The 25,226-nt window shown below is 42.7% G+C and overlaps 1 protein-coding gene across 5 annotated transcripts in view; it reads left to right on the top strand.

The window, feature by feature from the left end:
- SNX19 (sorting nexin 19) overlaps positions 1 to 25,226 on the top strand; it is a 55,598-nt gene that overhangs the window by 16,575 nt on the left and 13,797 nt on the right. For 3 of the 5 annotated variants that reach the window (XM_008518445.2, XM_070623474.1, XM_070623473.1), the window contains 3 exons: positions 18,313 to 18,497; positions 19,367 to 19,454; positions 20,756 to 22,325. The exons of 1 other annotated variant lie outside the window; for it this stretch is intronic. In XM_008518445.2, the coding sequence (XP_008516667.2) occupies positions 18,313 to 18,497; positions 19,367 to 19,454; positions 20,756 to 20,888 (406 nt within the window). In that variant the 3' untranslated portion in view covers positions 20,889 to 22,325. Of the gene's footprint in view, positions 1 to 18,312; positions 18,498 to 19,366; positions 19,455 to 20,755; positions 22,326 to 25,226 lie in introns of those variants that run through there. One more of the 5 variants, XM_070623470.1, reaches the window with a different exon arrangement.

Raw genomic sequence — 25,226 nt, 5'->3', positions numbered from 1 at the left:
TGGAATTACAGGAAGATCATTGAAGTAGTATTTTACATAGCTAGGGTTCTTGGAGATCTAAAACAGGAAAATTAAATACAAAGGAATTGCAGGCTGTGAGAATTCCAACCTGTTTGATGAGATAAATTCTCTAGTAATAGAGAATAGATAAGAATAAAATGGAGTGAATGGGGTGTAAAGAAGTAAATATATTATGCACTCTAGTTTAAGCTGTTTCTTAGCTTGACTGGTAGAAATGTGTCCAGGCTATTTTGTAGCAGTCATGCCACATCAACTTAAAAAAGTCTTCTCTCTATCCAACTGGGGAATTGTTTTGGTGTTATTCCTGTACTCATTGAAAAAATTTTAAGGGCTGATACGTAGTGAACAAAACAGACACAGTCTCTACGCTGACATCTTTTATAATTTAGTGGGGTTGAGAACTGAGGGCCTTATCTGTGATCACAAAGCTAATGTTTGGTGGAGCCAGAAGTCAAACCCAGGTGTTCCACAGCCCAAGTTCTCATCTGCTACAATATACTACTACTATGCTGTATTTAATCTCTCTGGGCTTTGGTTTCCTGATCTGCAAAATAGGAATAACAATGACATCTATCTCTAGGTATCTAGGTGTGTAGAAAGTGTCCAGTAAATGTTAAGTCTTAATATTTTCTCTTCAGAAAAAGAGTAGGATAAAAAGTATGTTCTGTTTCTAGTTCCTCCAGCTGGTGGCCCCAAATTCTCTCCATTTTTTATGCCTTGAGGATGCCCTACCCTATACCAGTCTCCTGCAGCTACCACAATCCTATTGTGCCTGTCTCTCTGAGTTACACAGAATAGAGTTTCTAAACAGTAAAGGCTTTGTGAGTCCTTTCAAGGTGACTGTGTACCATAGGGCTCATTTGTTAAAGCAACAACCAGAGCATCCACATGTCTTACATCAGGAAGCAGACCACCTGGGTCTCTTTCCAGCACAGACAAGCATAGGTTAAGTACAGAGTTCAGTCGTATTTTCCAGGTTTAATGGTGCTCCTGGTTACATGAGGGGGGAGAGCTACTGGAATGAAGTAGTGCCTTTCCTCATGAGAAGAGCTTTGGGTCAGGCTAAGTTCCTCACATTTCCATCCCCCTTCCCTGACATTTCCACTAGAACCACACCTCTGGTTGGCTGGGTAGATCGCTGTCTGGTGAATGGAAACGAGCAAAACCCACATGTAGATCATGCCATAAACAAAATCAGGGAGAAAGCTTACAGCTGAATTTCCCTTGACTTTCTTCTCTTTTCACTTTTTTTTAATGGGGTGGCATCTCTATTTGTTAAAGCGGGGTAATTTTTAATATATTTAATGCATTTGAATGAAACCAATATGAATGTCGTGTAAGAACAGAATTTTGTGGCTAGTTGCTTTTGGAACACTCTGTAACTGTGGTCTTTTACCTTTGTTCATCCTAGATATTTCCAGGTGATGATATTTTGTACTTGTTCAGTTGTCTCATATCCCTTCCTGTCAAAAAGTTCTTACTTATATCTAATGAAACTTTATCCTTAAGTCCATTTTGTTTTGTATTAGCTGCTATGGAAATAGGAACACAGGTGGTTGACACCTCCTCACCCTAACCCTCCACAGAGTAGAATTAAATGGAGTCTTATCTTTCCCTGTTCAAGGCCTTTCATCTTTCCCTGTAAGTCATTATTTCCATCTTTTTAATAATAATCTTGGCCCTCTTCTCAAATATCTTGTGCTGGGTTCACAGTGTTCTTAAAGTTTTTTTTAAGATAGGAATCAATAAGTCATGGGTATCTGGAGAAAAATCCCAATTCGCCCTCCAGAGCCTCAAAGGATCTTATGCCTGTGGCCCAAGGTCTCTTACCAGTAAGTTCCCGTGTGAACGGTACACATGGGAAAGATGGGGCTTATTTTAGGTTTTAGAGTGTAGGCATTGATTATCTTATCAGCTTCAGGATATTTACCGTGCAGCAAACATTGATAGTTGACTTTGTGCAGACACTGTGCTGAACACTAACTCTAAGCATATTGTATCATTAGTCCCCTCAAAAGCCCTGTAAAAGAGGTGTTATGAACGCAGTTTCAAAGAGGAGGAAGCTAAGGCTTACAGAGAACTGATTATTTAATCAAGATCACGGTGCTAATAAGTACCACAGGCAGAATCTGAACCCAGGTTTGTCTGATTTTCAGCTATAATAACTCTAACCCTCAGGATAAGACTTTTGCCCTGTGATTTGGAGGGATAAAAGCCATCCCCAAAATCTTTGACTCCAAAAAGTATACATTCCCCAAGAGGAGATGATCGTTTAGTTTGTAAAATCCAAGCCTCACTTCCATGTACGCAAACTCACGTGTAACACAAAGGGCACTGCAACATCCTGAAGTCAGCCATGTTACTTGTCCCCTGGACAGCTTGAATTTTTTATTTTTAAAAAGAAGTCATGCCGTGCTACATTCTTTGGCTTTATTTGCTTTGGTAAACAAATACGCTGGAATTTGATATCTCCCCAAAGCTGCAGCACCTCCTCACTCCACCTTCCTCTGCTACCCCCCTAAAGAGGTGTGGCATTGTCCCAGCCCAGTTCAGTGTTGACCTCTCTGAGACTGTCTCCACTGCTGCCCAGGAGGCAGCATGCTTGTTCTCTCTCTGAAACCACAAGTATCTAAGCTGTATCCTTTTGCAGAGTACTTGGGCTCTGTTTCTTTAAGTTCTGCACTTTAAAGAGAAGAATAGTTGATACTGATGCCACAGGTAGCTACAGGTAGCTACTGCTGCTGCTGTAGTTATCTTGAACACACTGCAATTTGGGCATCAGGAATGATACAGCCACCTAGATTTAGATGCATCTCCTTCTTAAATGTCATTTTCCAAACTCCAGCATTATCATCTCCAAGAAGATCATTTAATTTTGTCTGCTTTCAGCTTTGTTTACTCTACTTGCTACCTTAAAAGACTTATATACAAACTGTCTTGGACGCCTGGGACTTCTGCCAAATCACAAGCGTGCACTCTCTTGCTCTTGCGTGCTCTCTTTCTCTCTCTCTAGCCTGCAACAAAAAAAAGAGAGAGTAAATTCAACCTCATGACCCCTCCTTCTAAGCCAAGGTTGGAAGAGCCAGGCTTCATAAATCTCCCTTGATTGTTGATGGTGTGGAGGGAGTGGGGGAGGGGAGATGAAGAGAAGTTAGATGCCCAAAAAAGGCATTGTTAAGTCAAAGGGAAGTCTTGCACGCATGCGCGCCTGACCTGTATGTCAGCTTCTGTGCTGGGAACATCCAATTATGTAAAAAGGAGTACTCCTTATTTGGAATTAGAGACAAAGGGAGGGGAAGAGGCGTGGGGTTATAGCAGTCTAAGCCAAGGAGTGAATCCAGCCTCTCTAAACTGTTCATGTCCGAAAACAGAAGAAACTTGACAGTATCCCTGCATGCATCAGAATCAGGTTTAGGAAACTGGACAAGTACGCAGGTGTAGATGGGGTTGGAGGGAAAGAAGAGAGATGTACTGTGCTCCATTGATGGTAGAAGCTTTTGGGCAGGAAGACCCAGCCAAGGTAAGGGGTGAGATGATTATGGAGTCCTGATGTAGAGTGAAGGAATGAGAAGAAGCTGGATCAGTTCCATGCCTGGATGCCCAGAGCAATGCCACAATAAAAATATGAGCCAGGCTAGCAGTAGAGTACACAAATGCCACGTCCCGTGGCTCTGCCCTCCCCGTGGCCCCGAAGATGGCATCAGACTCTGTGTCAAAAGGGCAGCAGACACATTCCTGGCATCTGCGTCAGGATTTCTTAAAGAGTGAGTGTGTATGTGTGTGTGTTTAGGGCATGTGGGAATGGAATAGCATGGCAAGAAGAGTAGGGAAAAAAGAAGAAGGTTCTGTGATCTGTGGGCAAAGGAGAGTAGAAAAGTATGTGAAGTCAGGATATAGTATATAGAGAGGAAGAGGAAAAGAAAGAATGTGTCAAGTTTAAGGAGTCCAACAAGGAGTGGACCCAGGAGAAAATTAAATGGCAAGCTCTGGACCTTATGCCAGGCCAGGGAATTATTTTCTTAGAAAAGAGGTTTCTCTACAAACTGTCTCCCAGGAAAGGTTGGAGGAAGGTTTGTGGACAGAGTGTGGTGCCGTTGGAGAGTGCTGCACTATGAGGTGGAACCATTCATCTTCCTTAAAGACAATTGTGAATGGATGACTACAAACTTTTTTGCCGCCTCTATTCTCTTAGGTCACTCCAGAATGTTAGGTGTTCTCTGGGTAGAGTCCATTCAAGGACCTCTTTCTCCGTGGGCATATCTAAGTAGCAGATGGCTAAAGGGTCTTTCTGACATTGGTTACATCTTAAGGGAAACTCCAGGCCTGCCACCAAAAGGGCACACGCAATTGCAGCAGGAAAGGAACTGACATTAAATACTAACTATACCAGCTAAGCAGCTGTGTACTCTGTGCACTAATGTGCAGTGCAGTTCTGAGATAGACAGATATTCAGATTGAATAACCTTCTCAGAATCATAGAGCTAGTAAGTACCACACTCAAGATTTCACTTAAGTCATCCTGGCCTCAAAGCCCAGGCACTTTCTGCTACTCCATGCTGCCTCCCCACTGTGCAAGCTTTCTCGCAAAGCACTGGTCACTAGAATTGGCCTCACTTGAAAGTCCCTGTGCCTTAGTCCCATCTAATCTCTCTTGCTTTCTGTCCAATTGGCCTCAGGGACACATGTATATAATGGTAGCATATAAATTCATTTCAATCTGCATATTCTGATTTTATTCTTAAAGCACTCTTAGATCAAAGACTGTATAATCTCCTTTAGGTATCTCTATTCTACATCCTATTACCAGTCAGAAAAAGATTATCAGAGTTAAGATTTAGAGTTTCTCAGGAAACACAATTTACAGTTTCTTCCTTTGCCCCTAAACTTCTCAGAAAATCATCTCAAACTAAGTTTTCGTATTTTCCTGTCAGATTATTTACTGGCCCTCTGATTATCAACTCAGGCTGTTTTTAGAGATGCTGAAATTAATTTTTTGCAGTGACGTGCTTTGTTCAGGTTGTGTTGTGCTTCCTTGGGGAAAAGGAAAGCTGCTTGTCCCACGCTTCTTCCACAAGACCTTGACAAAAGGAAGCTCTTGACTTCTATAGACTGGGCCCGAATGGGCCCCAACAGTCTCTCCTAATATATGAGTGGCCTCCCTGTCATATTTCTTAGGTGTCACTTATTCTACACCCATCTTAGGATAAAGACATCATGCCTTCCCTGTCATGTACTGTTAGTTTCTGCTTGAATACATCTTATGGTTATAAAAGGTAGGTGGTAGCTTACTGGTTATGTGCCTGCGCACAGGTGTTCTTGCACTTCTGTGTGTGATGCACGTTCTTAAATTCTCATACACTCTAACAGAGATACAGAATTGATCATTGTAACAGTTAAGAAACAAACAGAATATTGTGAGGTATTTAAACCTTAGAACCTTTTTTTCAGATCAAATTATTGGCATCTCTTGCCCATCTGTAACTGCAAATAGGAATCCAAGACAGTTTTTGAGGACTGTTTCAGACTGTAAGCATCTTATCTTATTCACCATTCTATTGTAAGCACCTAGCTCTATGCATGGAAGGCACTTAAATTTGTGTCAAATGAATGGACCTCACATGCCATTCCAATTTAATCTGTCCCTCTGCTTATCACTAGTGAGAACCTGAGGAGTTCCTCAGCAGTGCTGGGGGACAAGAAAGACAGATGTAAGCTGTCTCTCTCACATCCCTCCCCAAGCTCTTTAAAGGACAACTCCAATTTCCAGAGCTGTGGTTGGGCCTGAGCAAAGAGATTTTTCCCTTGAGCCCTTTAGGCTACCTCCCATTCTGGTGGCACTCTCGTTTCCAAAAGAACACAGTGCCACCTGCCGTCGTGGGCCACACACTGTGAGTCCCGGTCTAAGCTTGCCCTCTCTGGAAGCGTCTCATCACAGATGTGCCTTCTCAACCTCTTTCCTTCCACATGGTGAAGTAAGAATTTGGGCTTTGAATTCAAACAGATCCGAATTCAGATTCTGCTTTGAAGCTTACTATTTGTGTGACTTAAAATAAGTCACTTAACTTCCCTTTGCCTCAGTTAGGTAATAACGTTGCCTAGCTCATGAAGTTGGTTGGAGGATAAGAGATAATAAACGAAAGTCTCTTGTTGCATGCCTGGCTCGTGGTAGCACTCAATAAATGTGAATTCTCATCCGTCTTTACAAGCTCCATATTCCTTTTCCTTGGGAACTCTTATTTGCTAGGGTGGTAACACATCTGATGTAGAGTAGATAATATATTTACATTTTAATGGTTTTTTGTAGAGGTCTTATAGTGAGCTTGCTTTGTGATCTGTTAAAAGAAAAGACTCTAAGAAACAGAAAGTCGTTTCTGCATCCTTCACATCAAGGTCTCTTCCTTCATATTATGTTATCTATCTCTGCACTCCATCCTATCTTACTCACGTACTTACTTAAAATCTCCCCCAGTCATATCCAGAGCAGAAACTTGCGGTTTCTGTAGAACCAGGGAACTACCCCTTAACCCAGTATTCCCAACCCTCTTCCTTTGCTTTCTAGGAAACTAATTTTATTTAGTTCTTGTTATGGTGACCTCTTTACACATAATTTTTGAAAAGTCTGTGTAAGATTTGATGCCTGTGTGTACTTATTAATTCTTCCGACCTAGTGTGGCATTGTTTCTAATTTAACGCCCTTTCAGCCTAAGACAAAACTCATATGAATCAGTTAGAAATATTGAACAATATGAGGTATAGATCATAAATACAGTAAAAAAAATCAGAAGGATTCTTGGGAGTAAGTGTTAGGTAGGCTTTATAGAAGAAAATAAGTGTTTAAAGCTAGACCTTGTAAGATAGGTATCCTTTAGACTGGTTTAGGGGAAAGAATATTTCAGGCACTGAAACATTCTTAAAGAGGGAAAGGTGCATTATTTCTACTTTTAAATAAAACATAAACTTTAAACATACTTTGAATATTTTCAACCAGCCCCTTAATGAGTGTGTGTGCGCGCCCACAAGACAGAGAGAGAGATCCTTTTGTTTTATTTGAATACATTATGGAAAGCCACCAGGCTTTTGCTGCTTGGGGGAGTTAGGACAGGGATTCTCCCTCTGGGCACCAGGTGGCGCTGCAGGTTAAACAATACCCCTTCACCTTCTTTGAAGGGGCCGTGTTTATTTTGCAGTTATGTATAGGTCTTTGCCGTGATGGTGATAGTAATCGAAACCGTTCACTGTCTTGCTCCATGATTCAGAGGCTGCTTATCTACCCTTTCCTTCGTGCCACTGACTTTTAGACGAGCCCAGTTTCTTTCATCTTTCACCCTTCTTTCCTCTGTTCTGATTGGTCTTCAGCATACACTTGCTTCTCTGACCAGTATATGCCGCCAGAAGTTGCCCCTTTGAGTGCATTCCACTCCTCAAGGACTCAGGGCTGGAGCTGATTCATTGCGAACACTTTTGACCCAGGAACCCAAAGGGAACCAGAAAGTCTACGTTGGTGAAACCAGCTAAACATCTGAAGTTGAAAAATTTTGTCAGTTCTTTCTATAAGCTAATTGGTCCTATATTCAAAGCCTTTTTGGATACCAGAGTATTAGATACACACCTCACTGCAGTAGAGATTGTCACCGCCAGATTGCACTGATATTGGGAATCTTATCAACCTGTTAAGTAATCAAGGGCATTTTCTCTTGCTTTCAGCCATGGATGGAGATCATTTGGCTCTTTCCTTATGAACTTGGTTTTGGAGACATAGCCACATGTTAATGCTTCAGTTTTGATTTCTGTCTTTAGACGTGGACATTAGACATAGACTTCACCGAGTGCCCTCTGGAGGAGCAGGCCTGTTTGGTACTGGAGCAGGGAGGGAGTAGGGGTGAATTGGCAGGAAATATACCTTAATCTAGTGCCGATGTAATTATGGCACCAAAGGTGGTCTTGAGGGGACCTTAGCCCCCCCTCCATAAACATATAATCTATGTAAACATGGTATGCTAGCTGTGTAAATACAGCTTCAAAATTAGTTCCTCAGCCACCCACTCTTCTCTCCCTCTTGTTTTCTAACCACGAGTGGTACCCCTAAAGTCACTGCTAATGTGAAGATTCTGGAGTTGCCACTGCTTTGTCCTATATCCTTAGTATCATAATAGACAGCCTTCTATTTGGAAAGGATTTAAAATTCCACCTGTAGACAGGAAACTGCAAACAAATACCTTTGGACAGCTCTTCTACCCCAAGGTGATTCTGTTTGTTATAGTCACTTCTCCTTCTTCCCATATTCCTCCCAGTGTTTTTCTTGCTTTCTTAACTTCGACGTCTGCTTCTCATGTTTATCCTTTGTTCTCTTCAAGGCTAGTTTTATCCAACTTACTCTAGCCATTTTCACAGCATAATTTTGAACCCTGCCATGTCTGCTTACTTAGCTACAATCCCTAATTCTTCCAAATCACAGCTGAGCCTACTCTGATTCTGTGGTCTCTAGTATTTGTAGAAGTTGGGAGTCAGCCCCATCACGTAGAGCACGTACTTATCACTTCTCCCTTCTCTAGTCCTCCCTCCTTCCTCCTCTCCTCTAGTGGTGATTTTTGCCCAGAGCAGAGCCTGGAGATCTCCCTGTGGGATAAAGGCACTGGGAGAAACAGGGGGTCTGGTTATCAAGACAACCACTAAATTCCTGCCTTCTGCCCTCCTTTGTGTCTTGCTTTTCTTCCCACTGCTCCAGCTCTAAGTGTTTCTCTCCGTGCTCTGCCCCCTACCAACATTCTTCTGAGTGGGTAGCCATTTTAATCAGCCTTCCTCTTCTTCACTCGCCTCCCTGCCCTAGGCACTGAGAAGGGAGAGGGTCAGGGTAACTACCTGGTGACTGAGAATGAGCCAGGCTTGCTGTTCACTCTGGACCAAGGAAAGAAGGAAAGAGAGGCATTCTGGCTTCTGCAGTCTCTGCAATGAAAGTTTCATTATTTAATATATGGAGGTCTAGTTTTAAGAAGGATTTTGAACTATAGTCATCAAATTACCCATAACCTCATGGGGTCTCTCCCCAGTCTTTTTAAACACAGTACAAAAATGGTTCACTGCTCTAATATTTATATCCCTGAGCCTTCTAGGAGGAAAGAAAGTTTTAGAAAAAGGAAAACCGATGCATGAAATACAAAGGATTTTGCCATCATTTAGTTCCTTGGACCTGGTAGACTTTTTTAAGAGGCTCCAGAGGAGTGTCTCTCTGACACATGGACAAACGCACAAGCACTTTCAAAAATGCTTTCATTTTTCTCATTTGATCTTGATAACTTTGTGAAGAAAGAAAGGCAAAAATTAGTCCATTTTATTAAGAAGGAAGCCAGAACTCAGTGTTTATTCAACTTTTAAGTGGTCAGGCCAGGCTGAAACCTGTTTGTGGCTTTTCAGTGTTATTTTCACTCATTACATCATACTGTGTGAGGCCTTTGTGACTCTTCTGACTACTGGGTTTATCTTTTCCCCAGGATGTGAACTAGTTTTATGCCCAACATTGGGGTGAAATTGTGATGGCTTCTTCCTGACAGTGGAATCTCTCTGGCTTGGAGCAGAGACATTTCCTGTTCCGGAGACTCTGAAGGAGTTGCTGGTTGTGAGAAAGATGTCCTGCTGCTGCTTTTACATGGGTCAGACGAACAGCAGGCAGTCACCCAAAAAGCATGACTTTGATTTTGCCTAGCTTGAAAGCCTGTCAGCCTTGACTTTTCAGAGCTGTATTGCAGTGCCTTGATAGCAGCATACTATGGGGCTGAGAAAAGTCGATCTGAAGGTCTTCAGAGGTACACTAGATTTATGTAATAAGCTTTCAAATTGGAATCCTACAGGTGTCACAATACTCAAATCTAGAACAAATTTCTGGAGATCTCCCTTTGCAATCAGTCTCATTGATCCCATGAACATAGAACCCTCAGGTGTCTCCTCCTCATTCTGTATTTGTTAGAATGGTAACCTGGCCTTTGCTTTTGGTCATTTTTTTGCCCAAACATTCTGCTACCTTCTTTTCTTCTTACTAGTTTCTTGTAATGGGTTGGAACAGAAGCTGCTCCATCCATCAGGGGCACTTCCCAGAATACAAGCGTGGCTCTCAGTCCTCATAACTCCTTTGCTTTTGTTTGACTTTCAGTCCCTTCTATCCTCTGGGCCTATTTGCCAGGAAAACTGACGAAGACGTAGGCTGCTGGCAGCTGTCTCTCTCCTCTAGGGTTTATAGAGTGTGCCAGATATGAGGCATAGCTGACCCCCTCCCTTGCCTTCCACTCCTCTTCCCTTCCAGGGGAACGCATAACCAGGAGTGAATTGCCTGGATTATTCATGATGAATTCTTAATTCCAGCTCAGCTGACTTATTACCCAGTATACGTCTTACAACATCCACCCTGCGGCTGGTGTATTGGCACAGTTTAATTTTAATATTAGCTTAAATAAAAGATTATTAGGAAAGTAAATCTGCCAAATGTTTATATAAATACATATAAAATGCAAATACAAAGGATTTCTAGATTGCCCACTCTTTTTTTAATCTCTTATTGTCCTCCTCTATACGTGTGAATGTTTAAGCTCTCTCTACTCTTCTGCAGCTTTAAGTATTGGGGTGTTTGCTTTCCGCAGAGCTTATTTTGAGCTGTGTGCCATGCTTTTAAGACGAGTGTTTGTCCCACATAACAGCATTAATTCGTTCAGTAACTAATGTTTTTTGGTTACCCACTCTGTGTCAGACACTATGTTAAGTAATCAAAATACAGAAAACTCCCCAAATTCGTACCCTAGGAAGTTTAATCTGCAGTTGGAGGTGCAGTCTTATAAATAAGGAGTTAGAACATACAGTTAGGACTTTTAAAAGAACTCTATGTGTGATTCAGAGAAGGGGCTAAGTAATCAGAGGTCAGGGAAGGCTTACAGAGGAGTTGACATCTGAGAGGATTTAAAGGATGAAGGGAAGTTGAGAACAGACGCTGGAAAACAGAGCGTTGAAGGCAGAGCAGTAAAACAATATGGCATGTTTGTGGTACTCAAAGAAGTCAGGTATGATTAGGAATACATGATGAGCAACAAGAGTGGCCAAAGATTACAGTGACAAGTTTAACAGGTGCCAACTTATACAGACCCCTTGTGAGTCATTCAGAGAACATAGTTTGTCCCCCGTTTCATGGGAAACCATTTACAAAATTTAAACAGATGGTGACATGATCAACTTTGTAATTTATAAAAATCACTTAAGTAGTGCTGTGGAGGATTAATTGAAAGCGCTAAAGTTAGAACCAGGGAGACAAATTAGGAAAGAGTTGAACTGATAGAAATGAAAGGTAATGAGGAGCTACACTAAGATCATTGCTGTAGAGATGGCAAAAGAGTGATGAACTCATGAGATATTGAGGTGGTGGGATCAACTAGCGTTGTTTTTGTTGTTAGTACCATCAAGTAGATTCTGACTCCTAGTGACCCTGTGTGTCCAGCAGAGCGGAACCCTGTCTGGTCTTTTCTCGCCATCCTCTCTCCTTCCAGTGCTGTATCAGACAATGCTCCAGTGCTATTCATAGGGCTTTCATGGCCAATTATTTCGGAAGTGGGTGGCCAGGTCCTTTTTCCTAGTCTGTCTAGTCTGGAAGCTCTGCTAAAACCTGTCCACCATGGGTACCCTGTTGGTATTTGAATACTGGTGGCATAGCTTTCAGCATCTGTGCAACATGCAGCCACCACAGTATGACAGCCAACAGATAGTGACGTGATTCCCTGATCAGGAAACTAACCTGTACTGCAGCAGTGCGAGTGCCGAATCTGAACCATGATGCTATAGTATAACTGGTTATGTTGAGAAAGTATTTATTCAACAAGAATTGGTCTGGTGTTTGCTAGGCCATTTAATTTCTATTTTCTCCATCAAGGAAAATGGTCTAACAAGAAGAATTGAGCAAGCATGATTAAATTAGAATTGAAGACTAGGATGGGAATGAAAATAGTAACAAGAGAACATATAACCTCTTTTAAAGCCCATGTACCCCACCCAGATGAATTATATTCCATGGAACTGAAATAATTTATATTTTTTGCTGACAATCTAAGATCATTAAGAAAATTGCCATATGGAGATGTGTTGGCTTGGAAATGGACAAATTCTTGCCTTTTAAAAAATGGATACAGGGCCGGGCCTGTGGTGTGGTGAAGTGTGTGCACTCCACTTCAGTAACCCAGGGTTCACAGGTTCACGTCCTGGGCACAGACCTAGCGTTGCTCGTCCAACCACGCTGTGGCAGCATCCCAAAAAAATAGAGGAAGATTGGCATAGATGTTAGCTCAGTAACAATCTTCCTCAAGCAAAAAGAGGAAGATTGGCAACAGATTTTAGTTCAGGGCCAGTTTTTCTCACCAAAAATAAAAGGATACAGATTATTGATCGTTACGTTCATCTCTGGAAATTTCTGAAGCACATTATTAAATAGATGTTTTGCGAACACTTGGGCAGGGAAATAATGAGCCCTAGAAACCACTATCTGTTCAGTGGGAACGTGCACTGTCTGATTAGTATGGTTTCTTTCTTTAGCAGGATTATTAGACCATTAAATAAAAGGAATGCAGCAGTCATTACATTGTATGTGGATTTCAACAAGCTTTTGCCATATTTTCATAGTATCCATATGGACAAAAATGGATGTACATGGCCTAGACTGTAGTACTTTTAAGTGATTCATGGCTAGTTGAGTATTGTTAACCCAACGTTACCGAGCAGTGGGCTTGCTATGCTTGCCACAATCTGAGGCAGTTAACCACAAAGAGTTAGAGATCGAGAAAGGAAGCTTTTATTCAATTAGCCAGTGTAATCTGAAGATGGCAGACTAATGTCTCAAAAAACCATCCTAAAGAATCACAGAATCTCGAGAGAGTTATATAGGGAAAATGGGCAGTAAGGAGGGGGTTTAGAAATGTCAGCCTTCAAGCATGATGGACTCCGGGGTCCTTCATTGTTCTTTTCTTCTGTCAGTGATGAGGAACATCCTACAGGTGTTCCTTATTCCTGGAGGCCTTCTTGTTCCTTGGGAAAATTTGTTGACATTGTTAAGGGCAAAGCTATCAGAGTACCTCAGCAGGGGTATGTGCACAGGATCAGGGCTGTAAAATCATGAAAGCATATAATAATTTTTAATAATTTCTTGCTAGAAAGGTTTTAACTAGGAAAGGGTCATTTTACTGGGTGCTTGGGGGTGGGTGGAGGTAGGGATGTTTCCAGGCGGCTAAAAATGTGGCTTTGGCTTTTCCCCGCTTCTCTTAGAACTCCTAATTCCTTATACTATATTACCATTTTTCAAACTTCTGAAAAACTTTAATCCACAGTAAGAAATACATTTTATATCATGACCCACTATGAACACACACACACACACATACACACGTGCCCAAATACACTTCTGATATATCCATATATACATACACATATGAGACAGAAGGGTCCCAAACCATAAGGTGCATTTTTATATTTTCTATTCTAATCTGTTTTCTGTTTAGATGTTTTTAAATATTGTCGCAAGCCACAAAGCTGATTACATGGCCTCTGTTGCTGTTCAGCCCACAATTTGAAAAATACTGTGCTACGTCTACCAGTTTTAAAATGATAGTGAAAGTGGCCTGACACATTGTATCCAAAAGACCCTAAGTCTAAGGTAGTGATTCTCAACTGGGAGCAATTTTGTCCCTCAGAGGATGTGTGGCAATGTCTGGAGACATTTTTGATAGTCACAGCTGGTATCTAGGGGGATAAGGAATGCTGCTAAACATTTTACAATGCACAGGACAGCCCTCCACAACAAAAAATTAGTGCAAAACGTCAGTAGTGCCAAGATTGGAAAACCCTGCTCTAAGGTTAATAAAATGAGTTGACACTTCCGGTGTACTGTAGATCTATTTAGAATGATAGAAGCTTGAACCTGGTCTTCCTTTTCTCTCTCTTTTCCTTTGAACTGTATTTGTGTGGTAAGATGAGGTTGGAGCATAATCACCCTTGAGTGGTCTGCAGAGGTACAGCCCAGTGGTTAAGAAGGGTATAAGGAATGAGTCTGTTCTTTTCTTCCATTTAGACTGCACCAGACATTTTTTTTTATAATATTCTTTATTGCTCTTATGAATATTTTCTGTATTATGATTTCACTATCCTCCTCCCTGATCCTCCCCATTAAGCCATTCAGGACTCTTCCTCCTCAGCCGTAGCAGCTTTCTTAGAAGACAATGAAGGGAATTGGGCTAACTAGATTTGACATGGTCCCTAAACCTTTCTCCCCTTACTCATGAGATTTCATTCTGCTGTTTGGATGGGAAATGACCTTCTACTAACCTTGAAGTGCTGTCTTAAGCCCTAGTATTAAACTGTCTCCTTTTTAGCCACTGCTTCATTCCTCTATCTGTAGCTATTTCAGACCAGGTTCCTTTGAACATGGACTAGACATGTACTCCCTCTGTAGTGGAAAGCTCTAATCTCCGTATCCTCCCTCCTTCCATGTCTGGCATCAGAGAAGCTCTTGAATGTCTCAGTGTCAATCTGCTGTTGCTCTTTTCTCATTTTATTGGCTGTTTCTGGGCCCCCTGGAAAAGCTCCCATGTCCTCTGAGTCATTCAGAGACGGCCTGACAGAACAGACCTGGTTTGGCTTTTTTTCTTCTTCTTTTCTTTGGGAAAAAGGTAGGATGGTAGACGGCGATATCTCTAAATCAAATATCAGAACTAGAATAGTAGTAGAAAATAAAGCCAATGCTATTTGAGGCTGTTCTCTACCACATTTATTTTAGCATATTTACCTCATGTGTCTTGTATTACATAAACATTAGCGTTTGTATTTAGTAAATAATTTCTTATAAATAATTTATAATAAATAGAGGGATATGTGTGTGTATCCACCTTGAAACTTTAGAGTTCTATTAGCTTAAAAGTAGTGGTACCAACAGATTCCAGAAACTGATGCTGGAAAACTTCCTGTGATACATTGGACTTGAGATACATAAATTCCATTCCTTTTGCTTCAAGAGAGCTATAGGGATGCAGATTTCTTTTTAACCTTCCCACTCCTGGGTTAAGAATAGAAAGACAACATGTGGGATAGAGAGATGAAGGGAACGAATAAGGAGAAGTCAAAGCATCAGTCTCTCTTTTAACAGTCCAGTGCCTAATCTCTTTGCTTTCTCTGCTCTAGCTCAGTTTCAGAATAAATCGAGCAGTACTAAGAGAGTTAATAATGTTAGATAAAGTGCTGGTAGTGTGTATGAAGCTTCACTCTAGAGGATGATAGAATAAAAGGAAGAGAAAATGGAGATGGAAAGGAGAGAAGAGATTATTGGATGAAGACATCCCCACTCTCTTCATTGTTACCAGTCATTGGTTCTATGCTAGGTGATAGGCAAGGCAAATTATACAAAATCCCCAAATCTGGCCATTTGCTGCTTAAAAAAGGCTTTGTGTGTAATAATAAAGCATGCTTTAGAGTTTTGTTATGTTATATGAAGGGCAGGGCAGTTTGGGCCATAGAGGTAGTGGTGGTGGTTTTCTTGGTTTGGGCTCTATCATCTTTTCCTTCCAGATTAGGATGTTCATCACTCATGACGAGATACCATACCCCAAAAGTTCTGTGAACCACAAAGATTTGCTGCCCTTAGTCTTCTCCACAGGCTGCCAGGGGCTGGGAAATGAAAGCAGGCTAATCCCAAATGTCCAGGAGAAAGCCTGTGTTTTCTTAGGCACAGGCTTTTTGGGCAGGAGGAGAATCCCGAAGAGAGTGACTGTTTAAATCGGCCTGGAACAAGTGTGTGTGGCATCTTTTACCTTGGGGTATGAAACAGACCAAAGAGAGTGAAACTGCAGTACCTAGCGAGCAGAAGCCCCTTTCTGAACTATTTCTTCTCTTTAGACGTGAAATTTGTTTTATTTCTGCCAGTTTCCACAAGTCCTGTTTCTTATTTCTAGGTTCTTCTGGTGATCAGTTCTGTGCCTCAAGGTTTACAGTGCTTGACAGTGTCTTTGTTTTATCAGCAGCTGATATTTTACTCGGAGATTTCAGTCCTCTTTGTCAATTAGTTCTGCTTAGCTCCCACAACTTGATTGGACTCACTCTCACATCATCATCGTCAAGGGCTTATTTTTATATTTTTAAACTTTGATTTTTCTTCCCAACTTTCCCATTTAGTGCTTGATAAGTTGTAATCCTGTGGATTTGTATAAATTTATAAATTCATATTTTGCCACATGCTAAAATTTGTTTTGGACCCAGCTTGTGTGCTTGTGTCACTAAGTCACCATGGAGAGAACAAAGAAGACGTCCTTACCATAATGCAGTGTTAGATCTTGTTCTCTTGGAGTGAATTAACATTAATTCAAAACACTTAGACTCTTTTATCGTAAGACATGCCCAGAAGATGACCAGGGTACCCAGATTTGCTGTTCTATCTTATGCTTAGACTAGGAATGGTTGAGAGGACACTGAAATACCTTTGAAAAGTTGAGTCGCAGGCATTAATTGGCTCCAGAGGACAAAAGTAAGGGCATACTGGCTTATTATATGCGTATGTAAATGAGAAAGTGAGCTAGAACTAATTCTAGCTGGCGTTCTTGTTTAGGAGTCTCCTGGCTCCTTGGGGGACTTAAAGATTTTGGTTTTCAAGACCTTGCCCCTCTCCCTCAGATCACTTAGATGAGACCCAGGCATGCATCATTCACCTTAGCAGAAGTCACACAAGTATATGTGACTTGAGGTGTAGAAGAGAAAACTTGGGTTAAGAGAGTGAGGTCACTTGATTCCCTGCAGAGAACTTGATCAGGTCATTGCATCCACCTCCTTTGGTGACCCTCTTCTATAAACAGGAACAGGAATTCTTGCTACTGGATCCCTTTCATCAGGCGTCTTAGGCTCGCTGAATGAAAAGCCCTATAAAAAGGAGATGCAGCGCTAATAATAACAAATACGATCGTGATGGCTATTTTGGGCAAGAGCAGCTTTGTGCCGCTCTTGATCTCCATCGATGTCTGCCATTCTTGCCCTGCCATTACCTTTCAGACTTCCTATTCTTAGAATCATTTGTGAGCCCTGGGCTTGGGGGATTGCAGCCCCCAAGGCTGGAATGCTTAGCTTGAGTGGAATGCAGACTGTCTGGCAGAGTGGAGGTTAAATAAAGTTTGCCTTGGCAGCTCCCTCTGCTCTTGGATGGGCGACAAGTAACTCCGTTATAGGAGCAATGGCATGAGCTTCCATGTGGTGTAGGACCAAAGAGTCTTCCATGCATGTGTAGAAGTGGTTGACGTCTGTCCTTTATAGTCACAGCCATGCCAGTGTCAACTGGGGTACATACTAAGGAGGCCTCAGCAGTCCTGAACCTCAGCCGGTAACCATATCACTGAAAACATGCAGGGACAAATAAAGAATAAGGTTGAAATGCCTTGCAAGAACTGCAGATTTACTGTATCTGCCCCCTCAGAGTTATTGACTCATTTTTGAAAGTAAGACAAATGGGAAATTTTTTGTTGTAATAAGAACAATTGTCAGTCAATCAACAAACATTTCTTGAGCACCAAGCACTGTGGGAATTTTTTTTAAAGTATAAGACATAGAACTCTTGTGTCGCTTATAATTTAGTTGGAAAAGTAAAGCTATAAACACATGAGAAAATAATTCATATTTCAAAGTAAATACCAGTTCCAAAGCTGTGCTGTAAAACTAAGTGCCAAAGGAAGTCCAAGGGAAGAGAGAGCACTTCTAGCTGGAATGGTCAAGAAGGCTTCGTGAGGAAAGGGGCTTTAAACAGGTCTTGCCAGAAGGGTAGATTTCTGCTGCTGGAGAGGAGAGGGCCTTGTCGCTGAGAGGACTGTTATGAGCAAAGGGCACATGTGGGAAATCCTCAAGACAGGTCATGGGGACTTGAAGACCAACTGGATTTGTGTAAAATCACCAAACCCTTAACCATAAAGGCTATGTGCACATGTTACTGGGAAGTTACAATGCTTCCCACTGGAAAAGAGTTGAAAGGTGCATCCTCGCCCAAGAGACAGAGGCCCTGTGGTGTTCTGTTCTATAAAACTCCTGCTGCAATATGTGGCTCAGAGTGGACACTCAGTAAATAACATTATTATTGTTGTTATTACTCATCTTCAAATTCTTGACCCCAAGTTGTTGAACTGGCTTGGTTTCATCTGTGAGAGCTGGTGCTAACTTTGCTTTGCCCTGGTCTGACTGCTCACATGATTCACACCTTACTACGCACTTTCCTTTGGGTCTGTCTGACCTTTCTTCTCTCTCCCACCACAGGTGGCTAGAGGTGCAAGTAGCTAATCTCACATGTCCACAGCGCTGGGTGCAGTGCCTCCGGCTTCTTCAGGAAGCCATCTGGCCCGGTGGAGTTTTGCCTAAGTATCCACGGCCTGTAAGAACCCAGGAGCAGAAGGTGGCTACTGAGAAACAGGCTTTGCAGAGCCTGATGGGAATCCTGCCAGGTAATTGGACAATGAGATTGATTATACTGAGAACCATTCCCTCTCCGTCCTGTTTTGCCACCATTACCCCACACTCTTCCCCATTTGTAAAAGGACCTTGAATGTGGCTAGACTCAGAAACCTGTTGACCCCCCATTTCTCAGTCTAATTCTTTTACGCCTCACCCAAGTGATGTTGAGAGAATGGAAGGGATCACTATGACCACGCTGTAAGTAGTGGGTGAGAATCCTGCAGATATTTGGGGTACTAACTTGGGGGCCAGCCCGGGGAAGCTCTTCGTACACCACAGGAGCAGGTCTCAGAGCCATTCCCACCAGGCGAGGACTTCAGGTTCTCTGAGAGCTCATGGCATTTTGGACCAGGGAAGAAAATAGATCCCACAGGAGCTCAGCCTTGATAAATTAGAGCTATTGAGTAAGGTACATGGTCTTTAGCAATAGCTAAAAATAGTCTGAAGAGGGTTTTTTCCCTTCGCTCCGTCTAGTTTTTAGAGGGCAGGAAAGGCAGTTTGTTTTCTGTGGCCGTGCTGTGGGAAGCAGGGAACAGCGGTGAAGTCTTAGCTCTGGACAATGTTATTTACTCTTACTAACCTCTGTTCGCCAACCTAAACTGTTACATCAGAAGTACCTAAACTTTAGTAGCACATTACAAAAATTATTTCTTGAGGCCCATTCTTATTTAGATACCTAACTTAAGAAACATTTCATAGCTTTTCCCTGTTTTCTGAGGAGTTTAGTTTGGCTACGTAGTTCAGAGGTACGCCTGAAATACCCAATTTGAAAAGAGGTAGCAGATACCATGAGGAGATCATCTTAGAATCTAATGTTTCAGTGGTAACGCTAAAACGGCATCTGTTTTTCTCTCTTCAGATATTGTAGTAGAAATCCTTGGGGTGAACAAATGCCGGCTGAGCTGGAGTCTAGTCTTGGAGTCAGTACAGCAACCCGTCATGAACAGGTAGGCTGAAAATGTGTACCCAACATCAGCACAGGTGAAGCTGTCTCTGATCTCAGGCGTCCGAGGTTTCTTTTTTTTTTTTTGAGGAAGATTAGCCCTGAGCTAACTGCAACCAATCCTCCTCTTTTTGCTGAGGAAGACTGGCCCTGAGCTAACATCCGTGCCCATCTTCCTCTACTTTATTTGTGGGACGCCTACCACAGCATGGCGTGCCAAGTAGTGCCATGTCTGCACCCTAGATCCGAACCGGCGAACCCTGGGCCGCCGAAGCGGAACGTGTGTACTTAACCGCTGCGCCACTGGGCCGGCCCCATGTCCAAGGTTTCTAAGTGAACCACCCACAGTGAGAAGAGTGGGACTGCAGTCTTTCCTTGCCCTGGGCTCTGACTGCAGGCTGCGATGTCCAGGTCCGTGCACACTAAGTAAAACCCACCCTGCCAGCTTCTGAGCAGGTTGTCATCTGGTTGTAAGCTAGTGTTGGGGCCCCCCACTGTTTGCGTTTAGAAAAACTCGATGCAGGCCCCGGCATGGACCACAGAAAATGCCCTGTCAGCCTCCAGGCTTCTCAGTGTGCTTAATGGTTCTTGCTAATATCTACCAGGCCCTGTAAACACTGTGAGAACATCCCCTGGCCTGTGCATTACAGGATGTCTAGTGATTTCCAGCCATAGGTTCATGACCTCATAGCAAAGCTATGATTAGTATTGGGATCAGGAATTGTTTTTGCTTAATGTAAGGTAGACAAGATAAACAAGATAATGAGGTTGGATTCCCTTAAAGGGACCAGAAATGAAATGCTGAGTGAACACTCCTAGAACAATCTGGAAGATGTAGGTATTTCCCTGGCTGGTACCTTGGGACCTTGGGATAGAATGCTTCTGAAAAGTATGGAGCACTTCTCCACCTCTCTCAGAGCCTGTCCCAAAGCAGACTGCATCTATTAACTCCCAGTCCTCAAGGAACCTGGCTTTTGCCTCATTACCTATAAGGTAAGCTGTAAATCTATAATGATTAATTATGAGAAACAACAGTAATCAGAAGCTCTGAAAATTCTTAATAAGTTGATATCACAGGGATTTTTCCTCTCTGATAGTTCTTCAAAATATTGGGATCACAGCCTTTATTAGTTCAATGGAATTTTATTTCATGGCAGAATCTTCATCAAGCTATTGAAGTTCAGAGTCCACTAAGGGTATCAGTAATGGATGAGGAGGGAAGGGAAAATAAATGTTATACAGAGGATCTGATGTGTTTTGACTGAGCCAGACCCTCCTCTAAGTTGTTTTGTTCATTTATTTCAGGCATTTGATTTACTGCCTTTGGGACATCATCCTGGAATTCTTGGATCTCAGTGCCTCCCTTGAGGAGTCTACTGTAACCGCCTCTGCCTCCAATACCCCAGGCAACCTCAAGAGAATGGGTGTCTCCCCTTAGCCATAGGTTATTCACCCAGTCTTTGAAGGTTGGGAAAGGGGCGTTACTCTGCCGCCGAGAGACCAGTCAGGAAGCCTGTGTCCTCTGGAACTGGCTGTTGCTCGGAAGGCATGGGGTCTCAGCGGCACAGTTCTTCCCCCAGTTCTTCTCCATTTGTAGCAGGTGGCAGGGGGATATCTGTACCAACTGCATGCGTATCAATTTCCATACCTTTTTTGTGGTGTTTGGATTGTTGCTAGTGGGTAGATCCTGTTTCCTTTGGAAAAGGAATCTGTGAGGTAGAGAAATGAGCCCCTTTTGCCCCTCCTTTTCCCCTCCTCCTTAAGATTGTTTGCTGATAGCCTGGTCCTGTGCATCTGTGTGCCTAATCCACCAACACACAGGCTCTAGATAGACCAAGAAAAAACAACGGCCACTCTTCCTTGAAGGAGAAGACAATCTTCTGAGCTCTCTGTTCCCACCAGGAAACTCCGCATTCCTTCAGGACCATTCTTGAAAGCCAGACCCCTGGGTCTTACCTAGTTTCTCAACAATTCCAAAAGAGGGAGGGAAAACGTTTCTCAAGGGACTCCTTGCTCGTTGGCTGTTTTCCTACACATCAGCCCTATGGAGGATGCCGTTGAAGGCTGCTGCCCTGGGTGGCTACACTTTTCCTGTCCAGAAGACTTCAAAGCAGACTGCCAGAGCTTTTGGTAGATCCACCCCATCCTCCACACCCTTTCCTGAAAGAGAGTTGCACTACAGATTTTATTTATTAGCTTTACTCCTAACACCCTCAAGAACAATTGAGTTTTTTCCTTTGTGACCTTCTCTCTGTCTTCCTTCAACAAAATTGCATGGCAAGTTGCATATTCAGCCTAGTGCTTCTGAAGGGAAGAGAGACGCTTGCTACGTGGGTGAGAAAGCCCAAAGAGAAGGAAACCCCAGGGACTGAGGGGTTCTCTCTTCACAAGTCTGGCAGGGAACTTAATCTGCACCAATAAGATGAGCAAACTTACAGGGAGTTGATTACCCACAAAAAGCTCTTTGCTTCCTGTTCCTTAAGGATCTAGTTAGTCTTTAAGAACACCAGTGATGAAGGCAAAGGAGCTCTGTCAGGCTGCAGAGTCTGTTAGAAAAATGGAGCCATCAGGAGAAATTGTTGGTAGGAAAGGAGACAGGAAGTCGTGAGGAAAGTGCTACACGTTAAATACTTGTGACTAGCTGACAACAGAGGTTTAAGGAGTATCACTGGGAGACCTTTGCTCACCCCTCATACCTTGAGCTCCACACTTGCCTGTGAGTGCCCTGCTTTCACTGAGTTATGGATCCTCCTGTTCGGAGGAGGCCCTTGGAGTTAGATTGACAAGAACAGAGTGGGTCTGGAACAAGCGTCAAAGTTCTCTTCAACCCTGAAGTAGGTGGTATGGATACAATTAAAGTGGTTGATGGAAGAAAGTTGTGAAATCTTTTTACTTCTTTTCTCCCCCTCTACAGGCTTTTAACCCTAAAATGTGCTCTGCTGTAATCGGGAGGCTTTAGGTATGCTATTAGTGCCTAAAGGCAAGGAGGTGAAATGAGATAATGTCTCATGTCACCCTCTAGCCTTAAAAGTTGATTGTTTCAGTGACTTCATGGCTCCAAGGTTCTCAAAGCATCTCCCACCCTAGACGCTCACAGGCAGAAGCAGCTCAGTGTGTCTGCCTTTGGTGAGTGTTTGCAGGAGTGTGGAATTGCAGGCAATCAGTCCAGCCTGACTTACTGGAGCTGATCTTTCACCTCCTTCGGCTGGGGCCAAGATACTCTTCAGGATAGGTGGAGGTGGCCAGCTTGTTTGCTGTGCCCTTCTCCCCCCGTACTTTACTCTCATATGTACTTAGCCACCTATATCACTGTGCATCTCTGCTGCTAGTTCTGGCTCAGATGTGACATAAAACCAGCACGTAAGCTGACACACCATAAAATCCCTGTGCTTATAAATTCTAAAGAATCTTTTGATGCTTCCAACCCAAAGAAAACTTCTTTGTATGCTTTGTAAGAGACCCCACCTCTACTCCCTCTGCCCCCAAAGATAAGCTGTCCTCAGACTTTCCTTCTGCCCAGAAGGGAAATAATGGATATCGCTAAAGAAATAATCAAAACCCATCTGGCTTTGAAATGACCTGGCAAGTTTGGGTAGCAGGTTCGGGCAACAAGGAAGATAAGCATTTGGGAGAAAGCCACAGGTCTCAGGAAGAGATACTCCCAGCTGAGAGAGTGATTACAGACGGTGAAGAATTAGACTCGCACTAACCCAGAACATTCTTGATTCTTTTGCTCTACCCAGCCCATTGATTTCCAAACTACCACTCTTTGTTTGCTCATAACACCTAACAGCAGTCGTTAGGTCCTGGGTGAAGTAAAGGTATGTGTAAACATGGTCCCTGACTATATGAGTAGGATGCTTTTGACTGAAGTTAAACACTAGGAAAATTTATTTTCTTCCATTAAATCAGTACCTGAGTAGGTAAGCTCCAGGCATTGATGGATTCAGCACTTCTGACCTCATAAAGGGCCCAGATTCTTCCCATCTTTCTGCTCTGCCATTCTAAACATGTTAGCTCTGTTCTCAGACTACCTCCCTTCATGGTTGCTGCAGTTTGGGGCATCATATTCATACATAACAATATCTGGGAAAGAACAGACATCTCTTCCATGTTTTCTTTTAAAGAAACTGTTTCCCAGAAGCCCTTCAAGAATCCTCTTCTCGTGACTCATTGGTCAGAACTGTCTCCCCCAAGCCAATCCACTGACCTTGAGAACAGCGTTAGTAGGATTGGCCTGCAATGGTATTTACCCCCCAGTGAGGAGTCACCCTTCAGGAAGATTAAGTACCTAAGAAAAAATCATTAGATGTTAGCAAGGAAGAAGCAGAGAATGGGTGTTGATAGGCAATGTCTGTTATATGGGTTGTGGTACTAGCTAAGAGGCAACATTTGCTGAAGGCGCCACTTAAAGCACTTCACATGGCATTCTTCTTTAACCCGCACATCAACCCTGTAAGGTAGGTTCTATTATATATCCCCATTTTATAGATAAGGAACATGAGGCACAGAGAGGTCATGACTTGCCACAGTCACTTGTGAGGAAATGGCACAGCCTAGATACAAATCTTCTCAGTCTGCTCTCAAGCCTACATGCATGTTATCTCTGCCTTCCTTCTTACAAAACCAAATGAGACCAAGTTCTCACTTTTAAGGAGCCTATAGTCCAGTAGAAGAGTCAGCAGACTTTTTTGGTAAAGGGTCATAGAATAAATGTTTTAGGCCTTGTGGCCATATGGTGGTCTCTGTTGCACCTACTCAGCTCTTCCATTGTAGCATGAAAGCAGCCATAGACAATACATATACAAATGACTGTGGCTGCGTTCCAATCAACTTTATTTACAAAACAAGGCAGCTGGCCAGATTTGGCCCAAGAGTACTTTGCAGACCCCTTTTCTACCTAGTGAGTTAGAACAGTGCTTATCAAACTTTAGTGTGATTGTGATTAACCTGGGATTTTGTTAAAGGCCTAGTATGCTGCATTTTAACAAGCTGCCAGATGTGTATGCCAATGAGAATGCACATCTTCAAGCACACTTTGAGTATCAAGGGGTTAGAACACGGACAACTCCAATTGGGTGTGATCAATACACTACTAAATATATAGGAAGGCCACTTAATTGAGAATGAGGGACCATGGAAAGCCTGGGGTGTATCTGAACTGACTCTGGAAGGATTAATAAGAATTAGCCAGTGAAAGCATGGGGAGGGTGCCCAGATGGAGGGAACAATGAACAATGTGTGTAAAGACAGAGTAGTCACAAAAAGATAACTGTGTGGTTCCACTTCTCTGAGGTACCTACAGGAGTCAAGTTCAGAGTAGTTTGGTGGTCATAGGCGCTTGAGAGGATGAGGAGTTGTGTAATGGGTACAGAGTTTCAATTTTGCAAAATGAAAAAGTTTTGAAGATCTGAACTATACATTTAAAAGTGGTTAAGATGGTAAATTTTAAGTGTACTTTACTACAATCAAACAAAAAATTAAACGAAAACATAAAACATGGAGAGCTGCAAGTGGCGCAGCTTAGTAGGAGCACAGCATGCAGGAAGGGAGTGGTGAGATGAGGCTTGAAAGCTGCGCGGAGTCGGAAGGGCGAGGGCCTGCCTGGCTCGGTGTGCTAAGGAGATTGTTTGCCTTCTCCACGATGGGGACTCACTGAAGAATCTTTCTGAGGAGTATTTTTCATCAAGGTTGACAGTTCCTGCTCATGGCATACAAAGGGGTTTGATAAGGCACGTAAACAGCGCTTCTTAGTCCTACTCCTGTCTCAGTCACT

Source organism: Equus przewalskii, chromosome 6 (assembly GCF_037783145.1).
Source record: "Equus przewalskii isolate Varuska chromosome 6, EquPr2, whole genome shotgun sequence".
Taxonomy (NCBI): Eukaryota; Metazoa; Chordata; class Mammalia; order Perissodactyla; family Equidae; genus Equus; species Equus przewalskii.
Note: the sequence above shows the minus strand (reverse complement) of the source record. Positions and strands in the feature narration are given on the sequence as shown.